The sequence below is a fragment of the Hordeum vulgare genome, chromosome 6H, assembly GCF_904849725.1.
Source record: "Hordeum vulgare subsp. vulgare chromosome 6H, MorexV3_pseudomolecules_assembly, whole genome shotgun sequence".
NCBI lineage: Eukaryota > Viridiplantae > Streptophyta > Magnoliopsida > Poales > Poaceae > Hordeum > Hordeum vulgare.
In genome coordinates this window covers 412,011,285-412,028,187 of record NC_058523.1, presented here as the reverse complement: position 1 = coordinate 412,028,187, position 16,903 = coordinate 412,011,285, and the positions used below count along the sequence as shown (strand labels likewise).

At 45.0% G+C, this 16,903-nt stretch overlaps 1 protein-coding gene across 3 annotated transcripts; it reads right to left on the bottom strand.

Moving 5' to 3' along the window:
- Positions 1-4,378: 4,378 nt before the first annotated feature.
- LOC123404399 (E3 ubiquitin-protein ligase BRE1-like 1) lies at positions 4,379-16,003 on the bottom strand. Of its 3 annotated transcripts, none has more exons than XM_045098319.1 (19): positions 15,457-16,003; positions 12,800-12,961; positions 12,631-12,718; positions 12,186-12,380; positions 11,913-12,080; positions 10,750-10,943; positions 10,572-10,655; positions 10,013-10,132; positions 9,735-9,921; positions 9,480-9,640; positions 9,316-9,387; positions 9,096-9,172; positions 8,695-8,889; positions 8,522-8,594; positions 8,361-8,447; positions 5,607-5,744; positions 5,323-5,525; positions 5,071-5,236; positions 4,379-4,991 (listed from the first exon to the last, which is right to left on the bottom strand). In XM_045098319.1, the coding sequence occupies exons 1-19, from the start codon at positions 15,574-15,576 to the stop codon at positions 4,860-4,862; spliced, it is 2,622 nt and encodes an 873-aa protein (XP_044954254.1). In that variant the 5' UTR covers positions 15,577-16,003; the 3' UTR covers positions 4,379-4,859. The 3 variants fall into 3 exon arrangements, with proteins under 3 accessions (XP_044954254.1, XP_044954255.1, XP_044954256.1); XM_045098320.1 differs by having other exon boundaries at positions 9,337-9,387; XM_045098321.1 differs by lacking the exons at positions 12,631-12,718; positions 12,800-12,961; positions 15,457-16,003 and having other exon boundaries at positions 12,164-12,276.
- Between the last annotated feature and the right edge of the window lie 900 nt (positions 16,004-16,903).

Here is a 16,903-nt window from a genome sequence, read left to right as displayed (position 1 = left end):
ATCGATCGATCGATGGTCCTTCCGTCCCTGCCGAGGGGGGAGGGAGGCAGCACAGAACAGCAGAGCAGAGAGCAGGCAGTGCAAGCTGGTCCGTGACTTGGTGAGACTCCCGGGGAGAAAAGTCCATCGATTCGTTCGGTGTGGACAGCCCGGGCGGACCAGGTGCGCCTTCACCGGCCGGAAAGCAGGCCGTGCGCCGGTACGGTCGCGGCACCGCCGTCCCTTCATTTACCGCCGCGCTGCGTTATGAATCCTGCACCGTGGTGTGGCAGCACAACTCAGAAGACTCGGAGCATGGATCATGGATGGACTCACGTAGTACGAGCGATCTGCTTCTGCGGCTAGCTTCTTTATTATGCGAGCTGCATGCGCACGTTTCATTTGCGACGAGAAAGGAGAAAGGGAGAAAGGCTTGAGTGGCCTTGCCTTGTTCGCCGTACGCGTGTCCACGTAGGTAATGCTCGGGCTGCCACCTGAATTAGCATCTTTTGTCTCCCACGTAGGTGGTGCATGCATTTAGAGGCGGTCGCCACCGGACACGGACAGCCATCCGCGAACCACCCTGCAAAAACGCTAGGCTCACGCTCCTCCTCCTCCTCTTCAACAAATAATCAACACCGCCGGTCGCCAGCGTGCGTGCGTGCATGCTTTCGGGACACTGACGCGAGCACTGTACCGTGACTCGAGTGAATATTCGTGTCGTGCCTCAAATTCAGTGCAGCGCTGATGGCAATCGAGTACCTATACTAGCAGAAACAGGCAGATCAGTAGGTGATCATGGGATGACATGACTAGCACGCACGCAGGAGCAGGACATGTGGACGCTAGCTGGCTGGGCGGTACGCAATACGCCAAATTCGTATACGTACCGTTGGGTTGGGTATCCGATGCAAGCATACGTCCAGGACAAATAGTTAGCGATCGATCGAGCTGTCCACACATCCATACCATATGTGCCCGCCCAGCTCACCATCATGCAATTTACTCTACATGCACTCATTCCTTGGTCAGTATCTTGGTAGCTGGTAGGCCACAAGTACGGTCGTGCCGTGGCCGTGCTATGGGTAAAACAACCGGCCGGTCTCATAGCACAGGTGAGAAGTACATGCATAATACTAGTGCAGTATCTATCTATCTTTTCAGCTTCGTAAAACAGAAGACCAACACTTCTCGAGAAAATAGGAGTGACATAGAGAAAGACAAACCTAAAGGTACGGTAAATTTGGTCCTTTTTTCTTTCCTTGTCCACCATCGGTTCCGAATCTAGTCGACATGGTATGGTACGCTCTGAGGGAGGATGAGACCTAGCTTGTGCACGTTTGCGCTACTATATAGAGTACTACTCTACTTACTATGGTGTAGCGGAATAGAGCAGGCGTGCGTGCGTACTAGTGTACACTGTATATAAGAAAAGATTGCACTACCCACCACACCCGCTAAAGTCCAGTGCTGATGGGAGCACCTATATATGCATAGAGACAAGGTGAATAAAGGGCTCACGCATAATGACGTGGATCAAAGGCACCGAGAGAGAGACTAGATGGATTCCTTATGTTTGCCTTGTGTGTGTGTGGGTGAAGAGGCAACAGAGAAACAGTGGGCTGAAACTTCCGTCGGGCAAGGAAAAAGAGTCTAGGGACGTCTTTGGTCCATCTTCAGTGGATTGGATATATACTTGGGTACACGTCTGTCGTCTCTTGCCTCTTCTCTCCTCTATCTCATCATGAAGCTAGGCAGCCGATAGGTAGAAAGGAAGATGCTCCTATCCTATCAGGCTTTTTTTTTCATTTTTGAGACCAAGCTATAAATGCTAGTATTAAGGTGCACGCCTACGCAAGCAGCCCTCCCGGGATTGGCAAGAAATTCCGTTTGCGTGTAGATATCATCGATCCTAATCATCGCCAAAAGAAGAAAAGGGCGTATACGCTCGAATGTATGTACGTAGAGGCCGCGGCGTATGGCGTATGCGTACAGTACAACGAAATGGTCCCGAGATAACGACGGGCAAGAAGAAAAACGGAGATGCTCGCAATTGCATCCCCATGGAAGCAGGTTATTTTCGTCTAGGGGTCGATAGGGATCCAACGAGTGTCCCAAAGAAGCGCGAAACAAAGTGTCACGATTGCGGTAGCTATATATGTGGGCATGCACGTACGTACGGCTCGCCGTCGTTCTCGCTAGCGTTTTCCGCGCTGGGGCTTGTGCACTGTCACGCGAGACGCCAAAACCCCCGTGCCCCTGTACGCGCGCGTCGGCGTCGTCACCTGACCTGACGGACGGTGGCCCTGGCCCTGGCCCTGGGCCTGGCCCATGGAAATCCTGTGCACGCCGCGCCATCTCGTGGCCACGAGCGCGCCAACGGGCCGGCGGGGGCTACATGAACATGATCCCAGCCAAGACCGAGGGAATCCGCCGTGCGTCCCACGCATTGGAGGAGCGATCGACCCGATTCGGCTGGCGCTGCTGTTCTTCCTTCTCCCCCACCACCCGGCCCCGGGCATGCATGCATGCACGCACGCATGCGGCCACAAGTTTGCACAGTGCGGCTTCCTCATTTTCCTGATGGGAGGGCGCACAGTGGCGGCTTGTGCTGGCGTCAATCAACATTCATGCATGCATGGTGTGCGAACACACTGGTACAGTAGTAGTAGGAGGAGGAGAGACGGACCTGTTGCCAATTGCCATGCACGGAGGGAGTCCACGCACCGCGCGCAGTGCATAAATGGGTTGCTCTGTGCGGCATCTCAAGGGCCACGACTATCCCCGGTGGCCCGGTGCGCGTTGCATTTGCATGCATAAAAATAACTATGGTCCCGGGACCACGCAAGGAGCGCATTCATTGATGTGGTACGTGCCAAAGCTCCTCCTTTTTACAGCTGCGTGCGTGTACGTACCTATGGGTCCTAGGGGGGCACACCTGGCTCGCCATCACCCCACCGCTAGCTGCATGCATGCATGCATGCCGCCATGTAGTCCTTCGTAAAGGATTGGAAATAGACGAAACTGATGTGTCTACGTCAGTCAATTATACTGCACTAAAAGCAATGGTGGTTCTGCCGCCGCGGTAGCTCCATCGTGTATGTGTGGCTGCCGGGCTTGGCCGTCATACATGCACATACCACTCCTTGCAGATCCCAAGGTCCACGTACGGTTCAGGCGAAGAAGACGAACAGTGATGCGTTCCTGCGTCAAGTGGTCACTGTTGTTCATTTGCAGCGACTAATTAATTGTCGACGTCACCCGACTCCTGTCACGCGCCGGCCGGCCTGCCTGCCAATTAAATAAAAGCGGTACGGGGGTACTTACACGTAGGTGAGATCGATCGGGATACACGCAGGCAGGAATGGCTCCAGCAGCGCCGCTCTATGGCCCGCCCGGCAAATAATCGTGGCGGTAGCGATCTGTATTTATTATAGAAAGCGACAGTGCGGCCCGATCGAGTGCCGACGTATAGTGCTGGCCCTGTCGCTCGCCTCCAGGGGCCAAAGTTTCGTGTGCACCCTTCAGCGCAGCGCCGCGCGTGCGTGCGTGCCCACACGTTGATTATTCTCCGCAAGGACGGCAATGCGCTATCCGCGTCACTGTTAAGTGAAACGAGCCTGTCACCATTCGCCAAAAAAAAAAAGAGCGAGCCTGTCACGTACGACTCGCATGGTTCACCAACCGTGACGCGTCCGACGGATCGCTGCTCCATGCGTGCACGCACAGCTGCGATCGGCTGGTGCAACCGCAGGCGAGCCGGTGGGCGTGCTGTTTTCTCTGAAGCTAAGTGAAAGCAGTGGACAATGGAGAGACGCAGGGGAAGTACGGTGCACATTGGCCCATTGGTCAGTACGCGGTAGCCTCGAGGAGCGTTGTTGGTGATCTGCAGCGACACGTCTACTGCGACGTTTTGCTTCCGGGTCAAAGCACAAGTGAGTCGGTGTTATTCGTTCAAAGTGCATAGTCATAGACACCGTCGAAACCAGCTACTACACCCACATGAGAGATCGAATACAGTGTAGTGGTATCCTGTGAGGAGATGATGAGGAGCATATCAACCCTTCAATCCTTGCAATCAATGCGACATAACTTACCAGTGTACCCGTATGACCAAAAAAAGGGACAGGGGGAAAGTTTGATGCTCCTACCATCTTTACCAACCTGTCTCCACACTGGCACCAACATCGATGCCCTCTTGCAGAGAATCAGAGCGTGTTTTCTCGCAGAAAACAGACCATGCATGTTATGAAACTAAAACAGAGGGTATATGGCCAGAATACCAGTACCACTTCCACCACTAACCACACTCATATACAGTGATTCTACTTAATGTATCGGTGTAAACCTGGGACAACAAACCCTACATGGTTGGGACTTCTTGTAGTAACAAACAGCATTTCACCGGATATCTAACACTATAAGCAAAGAGCCGACTATGGCAAATGTACAAAGTACAAGCTGAAACGAACAGCCAAAACCTACATACTCGATACCACCTACAACAAAAAGAACTACAACCAACGAAATTCCTACAACCAATCCATATATATCAATACAATCTATTGTATGCTTCTGGAGTCGCCAACTCCTCTTCCTCGGATACATCCGATCAAAATAAATACAGTGTATATGCAAGCTAAGACTAACAGCTATAGCAACAAGAAAATTCCACACTTTACAACGGAGCGGGGAGCCACACTTGCATAGCATAAGCCACGGGCATTGTGCCGGCAACCTAAGATATGCTATGGGACCTCTTTTGCAGAAATTTGGTGAGTTATAAGCTACATTTCCAGCTGAAGGAAGGATCATGAACGCCAAACAAGCAGCATTTAGTCACTTGTCCTAGATGACCCACAAGGGTTGCCACCGCAGCATCATATATAAATCGGCTTCACATCATTAGCCCCAAAGCTTAATGCACAGGAAGGGCACCTTCGTTGGCGGTTTCTGAGCAACTTCTGTATACAGTCGTTGCAGAAAAGATGGTAGCACTTGGTAATCACGACCTAAACAGACACGGGAGAACAAGTTGTCAGATTTGATACGGTGGCCAAGCTTATAGGAAATGAAGGCAACACTATTCACCTCTTTCTGTCGGTCACGGCAAACACCACATTTCAATATTCCCCTGTACTCACTGACCTCCTGATGAATCTTTTCCAACACCGACGATGCTTGTGTCTTTGCTCTAAGAGAACTAGCTTTCCTTGACAATGATTCCAAATCATCCTCGATTCTCCTCTTACTAAACCTGGAAAAACATCATTAAACTTGTGACGTGAAGAAATATGAAAATCACATGATGGAGTGGAAAAATAAATCTCTGCAGACAATTACCTATCCTTCTCTAGTTCTACAAGCAGCCCAGCAACTTCTAGTCGACTCCTCCCAACCTTGGATTGTACTTGGTCCATTGACTCTCTCAACTGTTGAACCTCTCCCTGTACATCCGCCAGCTTTCTTTGAGCATTGCCTGAAGAAACAGAATGTCGCCGTTCATCCTCTGAAAGTCTCGCTGTCTGCTCTGACCAAACTTTTAACTGCAGATGGGCAAGGTAAAACATGTGTTCAGCACTACCTAAAACAGAATATTCTCCCTACATTTATGCATTCAAATTTACCTTGTCGTCTAACTGGGCGATCTTATCTTTGTACAGATCCATCAAATTCTTTGCCTGCCGTAAATTCCTGTTCAGGTTGCATACCTCTAAATGCAAAGTATCCTGTGCCTGTTTCACCTTAACGCCTTCCATAAAGATCTGCAGTAACATGTAGAGGGTTCGATATAGGTCGCCTTTCAAAAAGATTCTTATACTTCCATCCCCAACGAATAAAGATAAACATGACTCTAGAATGACCGTGGTTGATTTTTCTTGTGCAGTTATGATAATCTGATTAATCAACCAAATATGCAAACAAATTACTAATTTGAGGTTTTCAACACAACTTCAGTATGTAGCGTCACATCTCTCTGCTGTAACTGTACATGTGACTTATTGTTGAACAAAAGTTGGGTGTATAGGCAAACTCAACCACAACAAAAACATTACGCATTTTCAAGATATTGCTCCATCCAACTTGAAAACGAGTTTACTGTTTAGACAAAGACAAACGATCATGCCCGTTGTTGTTAAAAGCGATGTTTGGACCGGTTAGTAGAAAAAATAATGAGAAAAAAATATGTTGCGGGCTAGTCCAACTGACTATGACGGGTGAAAGGTGACACTGCCAAAGAACAAGGGACGGGTTCTTGTGCTTTTGCACAAAGTATACCAGTTTCTGCTCACTGCACGACCAAATCAAGACTTACCCTTGACCTTCGCCTGTGTTATTCATCTACTAGCATACCAGCTTGTCGCATCAAGAGATCAGCACTAATCCCACAGTGGTAGCATTGGCATGTTACCTCCATATAAAGGACAATTGGAACATAGAGAATCAGTTAGAAGTAGATTAGGAAATAGCAAAAAACATTGTAGTTGCGGCTTTTGTCTCACTCAACCTCCTCAACTTGCCTTTTTACTTCTCCAGACACCTAGATTTATCTCTGTCTAGCCAAAACCCACTTGCACAGTTTGGTTCCATTTTTTTGTGAGGTGACACTGAGGCACTGAAGAGGCCTAGAATCATCTAGGTGCCACTAGTCATTGGCTTAAAGTATATACTAGTATGTTTTTTGCATCTCCTCTTTCCTCTCATCTTCCTCCCTCCTCTATCCCCTTCTCTTTCTTGTCTGCCTTCCCCCCAACACACAGACGTCCAGATCTGGAAAAAACAGAGCCAAGAAGTATGGAAATGCTTTGGATGCCGTCCTAGAGTTCTTCCCTCACAGCTGCTGCAGATTGAAACGAGGCCAACGGTTTGTTGTCTTCCTAACATTTGTCTCATGACCTCCCCTCCTCGATATGAGATCAAAGCTCTCACTTTTTTGCCTTAAGATGTGACTTTGGGGTGTTAATCCATTCTGTGGCTTCCACTTCATGTGCATGGCACTCGCCATGCATGTGGCACCAGTTCTGGGGCGAAGACTCACTAGAGGGCCAAGGCATTAGTGAGGATGACATCCAAATGCACGAGAACAGGCTTTGAGGATACCAATCTGGTCACCTTGGGAGTGCATGGAATCCGCAAACTGCTGCAATTGCGCAACACAAGTGCTTGCCTCATCTTAGGAACAGAAGCAAAGCACTCCCAGTCAGTTTCCTCCATGCACGGTAGTGCCGTCTTGGATGCCTCATCCATGCCTCCCTTGTAGCAGCAAGTGACAAAATCATCTTATTCGCCACCAGCAAACAAGAAGCACCAATGCACCATCTCTTTGACACTCTGGGCATCTCGTTGGATTTACAGGTGGTACTCGGCTCAGTACAATGGCGGATTTACCAAAATACCAAAATATTTTTACCAAAAAAAAGGAAGATTTACAGGATGCACACCCTAAGCTGGAATGAAGATGAAACCATGATTAACAGTGAACCGTGCCTGGCTCAGCAGCCTGGTGTTTGTGAGAGGAAAGCAGTGGGTGTAGGGACAGCAACCAAATTAACTTGCAAAAAATCCTTTTTATCGCACAGTAGTGGAGCACAATGTGGCCATAAAAAAGCTCAATCGAGAATGATGGCAGAGCAAAGGGCACTGCCGCTGCGTACCGAACACAACATGATGCTGGTCAGCGCAAAGGACATGGAGCAGGTGAAGCCCAACGACAATGACTCCATGTGCAAAAATGAAAATTCAGCTTGTAAAGGGTAGCATGTGCTCCCGAATCAAGCCTAAGTTGATAGCGGCACAAGGGAACTTGAATGGAATGAACTATGCGATAGTATACACATGGGTTAGCAGTCTGCTAATTTATGTTGTATAAATCACCTAGCACGTAGAGCAGAAGTTGTCTGTGTTGGTGTTTCTATGTTGAACTCTTGTACATGTCTAATGTCTTTGGTTTCAACAAATGAAGTGGAGGATTAATTCTCCATGCTGAAAACAGAAATCTGATGATGTCTCGCACTCAACGTCTTTGATTTCAACTTTAAACAAATAAACAGTCCTCCATGCTCAAAACAAAAATATGATGCTCAAGCTCTACCTTGTTGTTAATCTGCTGCCAGGAGATTATAATGCTCTGGACGGTCTAGCGGCGGAACTACTATTACTAACATGAAAACCTGGATAAAATCATCGTGGTAACTACCTTCTAGTTGCGCATTTAAATAATTATTGGCATGTACGCAGTTTATGGGAACTGAAATCAGACAAGCTTTAAGTGAAACCAGAGTTACTGTGAACAGAAATGGGCGATTTAAAGGTTACACTAATGTTAAAGACAAGGATGTATCAGCACGAACAAAGAATAGAAAATGAATCCATAGAATTACCTTTGTATTGTGGTCATCTCTCTCAATAATTTGCTGTAGCAATTGTTGATTTTGTGTTTGTATATCTTCATATGCTTGCCCAATACTCTGAAATGTCAAAAATAAGTATTTGTAAAATACTGATTTTCTGTATTTTATAGAGATGTAGAGATGAAACAGACCTCAATCTCTGACAGGTACGCTTCACCTTCTTCATGCTTTGATTTCAATAATTCAGATAAATTACCAATATCTCTGTAATGCACAGAAAACTTCACGAGTTAGCACCTCTTTCAGCAGTAAAAATAGATAGTGTATCCAGCTTCTGCCTAGTTCAACACATGTGATGGCCTACCTTCTGGCACTCTCCATCTTCCCCCTTAATTCAGCAATCTCAGCTTCACCACTTGCTAGTTTCTGCTGAGACGTTGCTTCAGCTTCGATGGCTGCCTTAACACGCTGTTCTAGTCTATTATCATCAAGAGAAAATTTGAGGCTATGGACATGAGCCCATTCACAATATTCTCCATATTTCGACTCCAGCACATCTCTGTCACAAAACAATAAGGTATGGACATCAGAACAGTAGAAGTTTGTTTTACTAGGACTAATGAATTTGATAGTAGACAATGTTTAAAAGCTCATCAGATTATTTCAGATGATCTGATCAATGGGCTAAATAGGAGAACAAGCAGAGTGGAACATGAAAAATTGTAGAGGTAGTTTCATGAAAGGTTTCTGCTGTAATAATATCACCTTGAATCAGTAGATTCGCGCTTATACATTTCCACAAAGAGCTTTAACTCGCAATTTGTTTGCCTTAGCTCGCAAACCTACACATCATGTGAATCCAGTAGCTTAAGAATTCATAAAAACAATATGAATGGAAATCAAAGAAACTAGCTAAAACAAGCCATTTCCTGATGCCTGATAAAACAATGCAGCTAGTTAAATCAGAAAAAAATTAATAGAGTACCCTGGATCGTAGATCCCTTACTTCAGATCCAGCACGAGAGGATTTACATAATGACTTGTTGATGGCATGCTCCTGTAAGGCACAAAACAAATAGTTTAAACTTAATCGAAATAGTCACAAAACACTCATTAACTTCTTCAACAAGATCATATCAAGAAATTTACATTTCTAGCCAGAATATCAGAAATGGAGCGAACTTCGGCTCGTAAAGAATGTAATTCTGAGGCATCATCCTTGTACTTGGATAGTTCAGTTTGCATAGCGCCCATTTCTCCTGGCAGTGATGACACCAGCGCTTTGAATTCTGATATGATTTGATTCCGATCTGAAAATTGGAAGTTTCTACTTATTTAGATTCTGATATGACCAGAAGAGAATAACTCAACACTATTAGCAAAGTCAAACAAGAATCATCATACCAGGTTCTCTCGAAGATTCTTCGAGTTTCATTGCAAGCATATTCTTTTCGTCAACTACTTTCCCCAAATTCTGATCCAAAACTTCAAGGTTTGACTCACAATTGAGAGATACCCTATAAAGAATTCCAGACAGGTCAACTTTTACATTAATTTCCCTTTCTTGCCATATCAATTTATCCTTATTAACCTGAAAATGCAAGCATAAGCGAGTCAAATATAAAATAAATAGCTGGGGCTCTTTGATACATGACAAGTAAATTATACTGAGCAGTAACCACCTGTAATTTCTCTAATAGTGCCCGGCAGTGGTCCAACTCTGCTTGTGACTTTTGGAGTTGATCCTTCAGAACTTGGAAAGCTTTTGAAGAAGAAATGCTCTTCAAATCCGTCAAAGTGTTCTGTCCATAAGTTGCAAATGTAAGGCATGCCAGAATATTTTATTAAATACACCTTCCTTAACTCTCAACATTGACCCCAAGGTGGAGTCTCAAATAAGCCATGTCATCATTGAAATTGTTGCCAAAATGTTAACCTCAGATTCCAAAACAATTAGAAGGTGATTTGATTAGACATTAATAGAATTTCAAAACCATATATATTATTAAAAACATCTATTTTTTAATGACAAATCTGTATGTCACCCTCTGGAGACTATAAATAATCTAGGATTACTTTTGCTAATGTTGGTACTTGGTACAAAAGCAAACATCATCCAAAAAAGCTGCAGCAAAGCACGGGTGCAAAATACTATTATGAATCAACCCTGGAACGACACTCAAAAAATGTAGAACAGTGTTACTTCACTAGGTATGGCATCTAAACAAGCAGCATGCAAACCTGAAAAGTAGCCAACTTGTTCAAAATTGCAATTCTCTCTTCATGAAGTCTCCTTATTTCAACCAAGCGTTGTGAAATCAGACCCTGATCCAAACAATAGAGCAACCAACAACGTTAGGGTAAGAGCAAACATAGGCAACACTGGAAGTTCTGAAAAAACAAGCATTTAAAATTTTACCGTAAACTCCTTGTGAGAAGCCCCTAGATCCTGCAATTCCTTTTGTTTGTCTCTGACATTATCCTGATGCAAGCTTTTATTTCCTAAAGTTGGAAATAAGATTGGAGTTCCATGCGTCGTGTCTCCCTGTGCTTTGAGGACTGCCAATTTGTGGTTGCTTTCTTCCAACTCAGCAACAGCACTTGTCAACTCCTCTTGAGAAGTTAACAAACATCTCAGCAAAGTTAATATGATGATCCTTAACATTGGTTGCACACAGCATCATAGGCACATATATACTGTGCAAACATTGCCTAAATAGTTAATCTAGTCTAATCAGTGGGAAGGGCCATTGTGTGGCTAGGTTAGCCCAGTAAGCAATACGGTTGAAGTGATCAAATAATCCACAAAAACATGGATCAGCAATATATTATTGTGCGTAAGTACAGACAGGGTAGTGGAGGAGAAGAAACATTCCTACCTAGCCAGCATATCTCATCCTGGCCGAGTACAACATGCAGCGTTATGAGGGAACCCCCGGCTCTGCCTCTCACACATATCCAGATCTGTTTTTCAGTTGCTTCCAGCACTGGCCTCTCTCCATTCCTCCTGATCTCTCTCCAACTCTCTTCTGTCTATTATATATTCCCATTCGACCCCTCTCTTCCCTCTCATCTCTATTCAACATCCTCTATCAACCTCGCTATTGTCAGTGTCTGACCAGAGGTAGGAAGCAGTAGCAACTATGCGAGGCAAGAGTAGCAGATGAACGAAGAAGGTTATGGTGGTTGCAACACACAGAGGGTAGGCAGTGGGAACAGATTTTGGGAGAGCAGACGGCTAGGCACTGGTAGATTGGGATAAAGGATGATGTGGTTACATATCCAATGTAATCTAAGTGTCATGTGTATCCATGTACTCCCTCCGTCCTAAAATAAGTGTCTCAACTTTGTACTAGCTTTAGTACAAAGTTGTACTAAGCTTGAGACAGTTATTTTGGGACGGAGGGAGTATGTGAAGCATCTCATTTTTAAGCAAGATAACCTCAATTTCAAGGCGCGTGTGTCATGCATATCAAAAGGGTATTAGCAGGCATCAATATATATAATAAGGAACTAACAAACTGTCATATGTACCAGGGTCATATCCACGTGTGTAAATCATCTCGTGTTTAAGCAAGATACCTTTAAGGCGTTTCTGTTCAGCTTTTCTTCGAGCGTTTAAATATCTCTCTTCATGGTGCTTCTCTGTCAGCTGTCTGTGCTTCAAGTGGAGATCACCAAGTGCTTGTATGGCATCATTAAGCTCCAGCGATATCTCACTAGCAGTACTTTGCAGTTCCCTGATGCGCTCTGCAGTGAAGAAAAACAAGAAAATGTTACCAATGGGTAAGAAATTTGGCAGTCCTATAGCTGTAATTAATAATAATTATTACCAAGGAAATGTGAAGAACAAACCATCTTCAGGTAATGCAGCAAAGTGGTCTAATGGTAACTTCTGCCGTGAATCATTTGAGGAGAACAAGATATTCTGCAGCACATCAGTAGTTGACGAGCATGCGTGCTTTTCCAAATGGCAACCAGAGCTTTCTGTGGCACCTGTCTCACCGAGCCTGCTAAGGAAGTCCTCATCTTTCCGGATGCATGCACCATCTGAATAGGAAGTTAGAAACTAAATCTTGTAATTTTTGGGACATCCAAGTTTAGAATATTTCACGACCATCAACATAAATCAAATACAATGAACTGCAAGCTTCAAAATCCCCCCACCCCCACCCCCAAATAAAATTGCAAATCCTAAAAAAGAGTTAGACGCATGCAGTGCTTCCATTACAAATGTGTATACATGAGGAAAAAAATATTAGCTGACAATTAATCAATTCAGGCAAGAAAAAAGACATACCCGTAGACACGTTGCTAGGAACTGCACTGCAGGAAGAATTTTGGGACCCACTTTTGCAAACAGACATATCCTTCAAATCTCTCACAAGCTGTTCAAGTATAACATTTATGGTAAACAAAAGGAAGACTTGCGGTTTTTGCAGTTACAACAAGGTTAGGTTTTAGCTTACATGCTGCCATGACTTGTTAACTAGATCTTGGGTCTCATGGTGAGACTTCTGTTTCTGTTTGAGATCATCAAATTTACCCTCAAGGGCATGGTACTCAGACTTATGGACTTCTAGCTGTTCTGAAAGCTTTTGGTTTCTGTATTTAATTACAGCAAAATCAAGCTGCCAACAAAGAATGAAGTTATAGGTTAACACTATATATAGAAAAGAATTAATGGAAATTACAGTGTAGAAAAGCCAAAGTAAGGAAAATTTGAGATGGGAGCCACAAAGCAGCATGGATTTCTTTGCTTAAATACAAGGAACAAAATACAATTTATGATCATGGCTTGACAATACATGCTGTAATGAACAGTACAAGAACAAAATCTGCAGAAGAGAACAGTATGGCAAATAATAGAAGTGCATCAATGATTGTATATCTGTTTGTACATCTATATGCACAATGGCCTAAACATCATTTCACAACATATACCAAATGGAGCTATATTAAAAATGCGAGGAGCGATTTATACCCAATTGTTTTACAGAACACCGATTGTTGTATCCTTAAGCGTCTCTCTAAATGAATACTATACTTGCTTTCATAGTGAGACAGCTTTTCCTATATAAAACCAACCATGTCCTGAACAATTTCGGCAAGACTTTTTAGGCCTAACTGAAGGAGTCAACAAGTAAGTTGTACAGTACATTTAGTGAGGCAAAGTTATGATTGGACAAATGCAGATTTGCCAACCGTTCATGCATATGTCAGTAGGTTTCCCATGCAGTGTTCCAAGGTAAACCCTGAATGCAAGCAGGCTGGCCAGTCGGTAAAACCAGATATGCCCAAGGTAAAATAACTTATGTTGCGATGTCAATGTGAGAAGCTCCTGCGATTCATGAAGTAACCTAGTAATGTTGTTGAACCCAGCTACCTAATACAGGATCCGAATAAGATTAAAGTAGCAAGCCTTTACAAACCAGCCAGCAGGCGTGAATTACTTAACAGCTTGAAATGAGGTGTGTACCTAATTGCCATGAACAACAGCTTGAAATGAGATGTTAGTTAAGTTGTTGATTATATGCAGCAGCCCATATGATTAAGTTGACTCTTTACTGACACCATTTTCTATTGCAGATTATTGAATGTATATTCCGTTTTTTGCAAGAGACAAAACATAAGTTTGTTTGGGTAATGCCCAGATACAATAGCTCAGATTTTGTTCTGGAAACCATCTTTGCTTAACTCCAAGAGGCCACCAGCAGAAGGTGCATATTATTTGCTGGTCTCGTTCGTATACGCCTCGGTGCCTCTCAGCACATTCATTATGATCTACTGGCATCCCCTTTTTATTGTTTCAGTTTAGAATCGGCTTTTAGATCAGGGTAACTGAAATTTATAACATGATGTTTCAGAGGTCACTGCTGAAGTTTGCCAGTTCTATGCTTTGCTCCTTATCCAGCTATCTACTTGATGTGTAACTCTAGCATCCAACGAATTGACTTCCTGAAGAACTACATGGAAGGGAAATATATTTTGACTTATTTTTAATTATATGCAAGAATTACATGTTTTGTACCTAAAGGCTACAGTTGTGTACTCAAAACATATATGTACGATGTGTAGAGGATTTACTAACAGTAGAGTAAGACAAATAATTTCTATCTACAAATAGAATCCAGTATCATCTCTATGGCAAGACTGGGCACAACACCCACGCAATGAACCCTCCACATATGCAACCCTATTTATTACAAGAAATGAACTCTAATACTGGCGATTCGTTTTCATCATAGAAGCCCTATTTTGTCATATTTTATTTTCAGGCAAGTTTCTCATACTACAAAGACCTTTGCGGAAAGTGCGTCACCAAAGGTCAACATTGAGCAAAGTGACTGATTTTGCCTTTTCGGGCAAGAGTTCATTGTGATGGGCATGCACGCTTAACATAAGTGTGAGCTCTTCATGATAATAGTGTACAATGCACGCACACGAGGGCTATGACCAAGGGAAGAGGATGTTGGTACGTTGATGAAGAGAAAAAACGAATGTGAAGTCAATGTCCCTCAAGTCATGCGAGATTTGGTCAAAAACACCGGGGTACCCTTTTTGATAAATCATGATGATATATATGTTCACATGGAAGTTGAGTATGAGTCAACTCGATTTTTTGCAAGAACGGAATGATATGGGTCGCAACACACTTATATTCCATGATATTTTAGTAAATATTTCTCTGTCTAAGTTTGTTGTACCATGGCAACGCACGGGCATTCGACTAGTGTTGTGAACAATTTCAGCAAGACCTTTTAGGTCTGGCTAAGGTAAGAAAAGATGTTGTGCACCAAACCTTGCGGTGAGGTAAAATTGCGGCTGAACAAGTAAGGGCATGCCAACCGTTATAGTAGGACGTGCATGCAACACGCAACTGGGTTGCCAAAGCCGACTTCAACGGACATGTAGCCCTACGTAAAATGACTATTTTTGCGAGGTAAAATGACTGCTAATGAGATTTCAGAATCTCCTACCGATTCATGAACTACCCTAGCAAGCTCGTGGACCTGGGATACCTGATACACGATCGAAATACAATTCAAGTAATAACAAGTCTACACACAGTAGCCTACCTTAACAACAGGGAACTACTTAAAGAGGCTTGGAATGAGTCGTATACCTTCTTGTCGTCGGAGGAAGGCGGAAGCGCTGGGCGCTTGGCGGGAGGTGCCGCGTCAACACCCTGCGCGAAAGAGCCAGAGAGCCGCCGCTTCCGATCGGGCTCGCCGGTGCTCCCCATAGGTCTAACCCTAACCGGTCGTCCGGCCTCCAATCCGCCGCATGCGGAGGAGCCTCCCAAACTCACAAACACCCGGACCAATCCTCACGAGCACGCGCGGCACCAGCCCAGCCCGCCGCCACAACGCAACCCTACCCAACCACGGGATCGATCGGAGGCAGCAAAATTTTGAGGGTTTGCTCGCGGAACGGGGCCGATGGGGGATCCGTGGCTGTACTGTGCGGCTGAATTCGGGATTTTTGGGGGGCGGATCGAATCGAGGAGATGGGGAGGGTGAGAATTAGCGGTGGTTTTGGTGTGAGGTGCGTATGCGTGTGCCGTGCGAAGGGTCTAGGCTCCAGAAAGTAGAGAGGGGGGGAGAGGAGAGGAGAGGAGAGGAGGAGGAAGAGACGGCGGAGGGGAGGGCGAGCTGGGGTGGGGAACGGACGCACGGTGGCAGAAAACCGAAGGTGGATATCGGGGAGGAGCGGTCCGGCACGTGTCCACGGAGAGTTGCCGTACGCTCGATCGACTCTGCGATGCGTGCGGACAACCATGCGATTTTGTGACATGCCACTCCTCGCCGACCTCGCTCATGGTTATCACAGACCTGTGGGTCAGGAAAACCTTGCTTAGAGCAATTCTAGCAGGTTCGGTGTATGACTCCGATCGCCGTAATAGCCGTTAATAGGCTGTTTTTGAGCTAACATGACATTTTAATGAAGTCGCTATATGGTTGTTGATCGTCATAATTTATGAAGCTCGCTTAATAAACAACCTCATAGTGTTCATATTTTGAGGTCGGGAGGTCCACCATGGAGCGCTACATACCCGATCACAACGTGGGAGGGGAGTTTCAGATTCTTCCCTTTTACGTGACGCGATAGGGATTTGAAACAACCCAGCCTCCCACACACCACCGACGATAGGCACCTAATCATTATTGTCATGCATGCTTTATCGGATCCCATGACTGGTCCAACAGATGGTTATCATGCGGCATCATCTTCTTGCTTGCATCTAAACAGGCGGGGAGGTGTCGATGAGCAGTCGGGAGGCTTGTGAGCGAGAACTAGTTTGGCGAAAAGTGTGTCGTTGATGGTCGTCCGCCGTCGGCGGACTCCCAGATTGCTCTTAATAGCAAGTTGGCGACCTATAGAAGGACGCCGCTAGCGCCCCTCTCTCCTATTGCCCGCCTCCCAAATCCCTTGAGATTGCCTCCATTCCACCTCTTCCCCTTCAAAACCTATTCTAGAAATTTTCATGTGGATGCCTTGGACCCCTTCTCGAAGCACCTGAAAAGTGGACCCTATCAAGGTCGCGAGGGGTGAGATGGAAACTGAGCGGT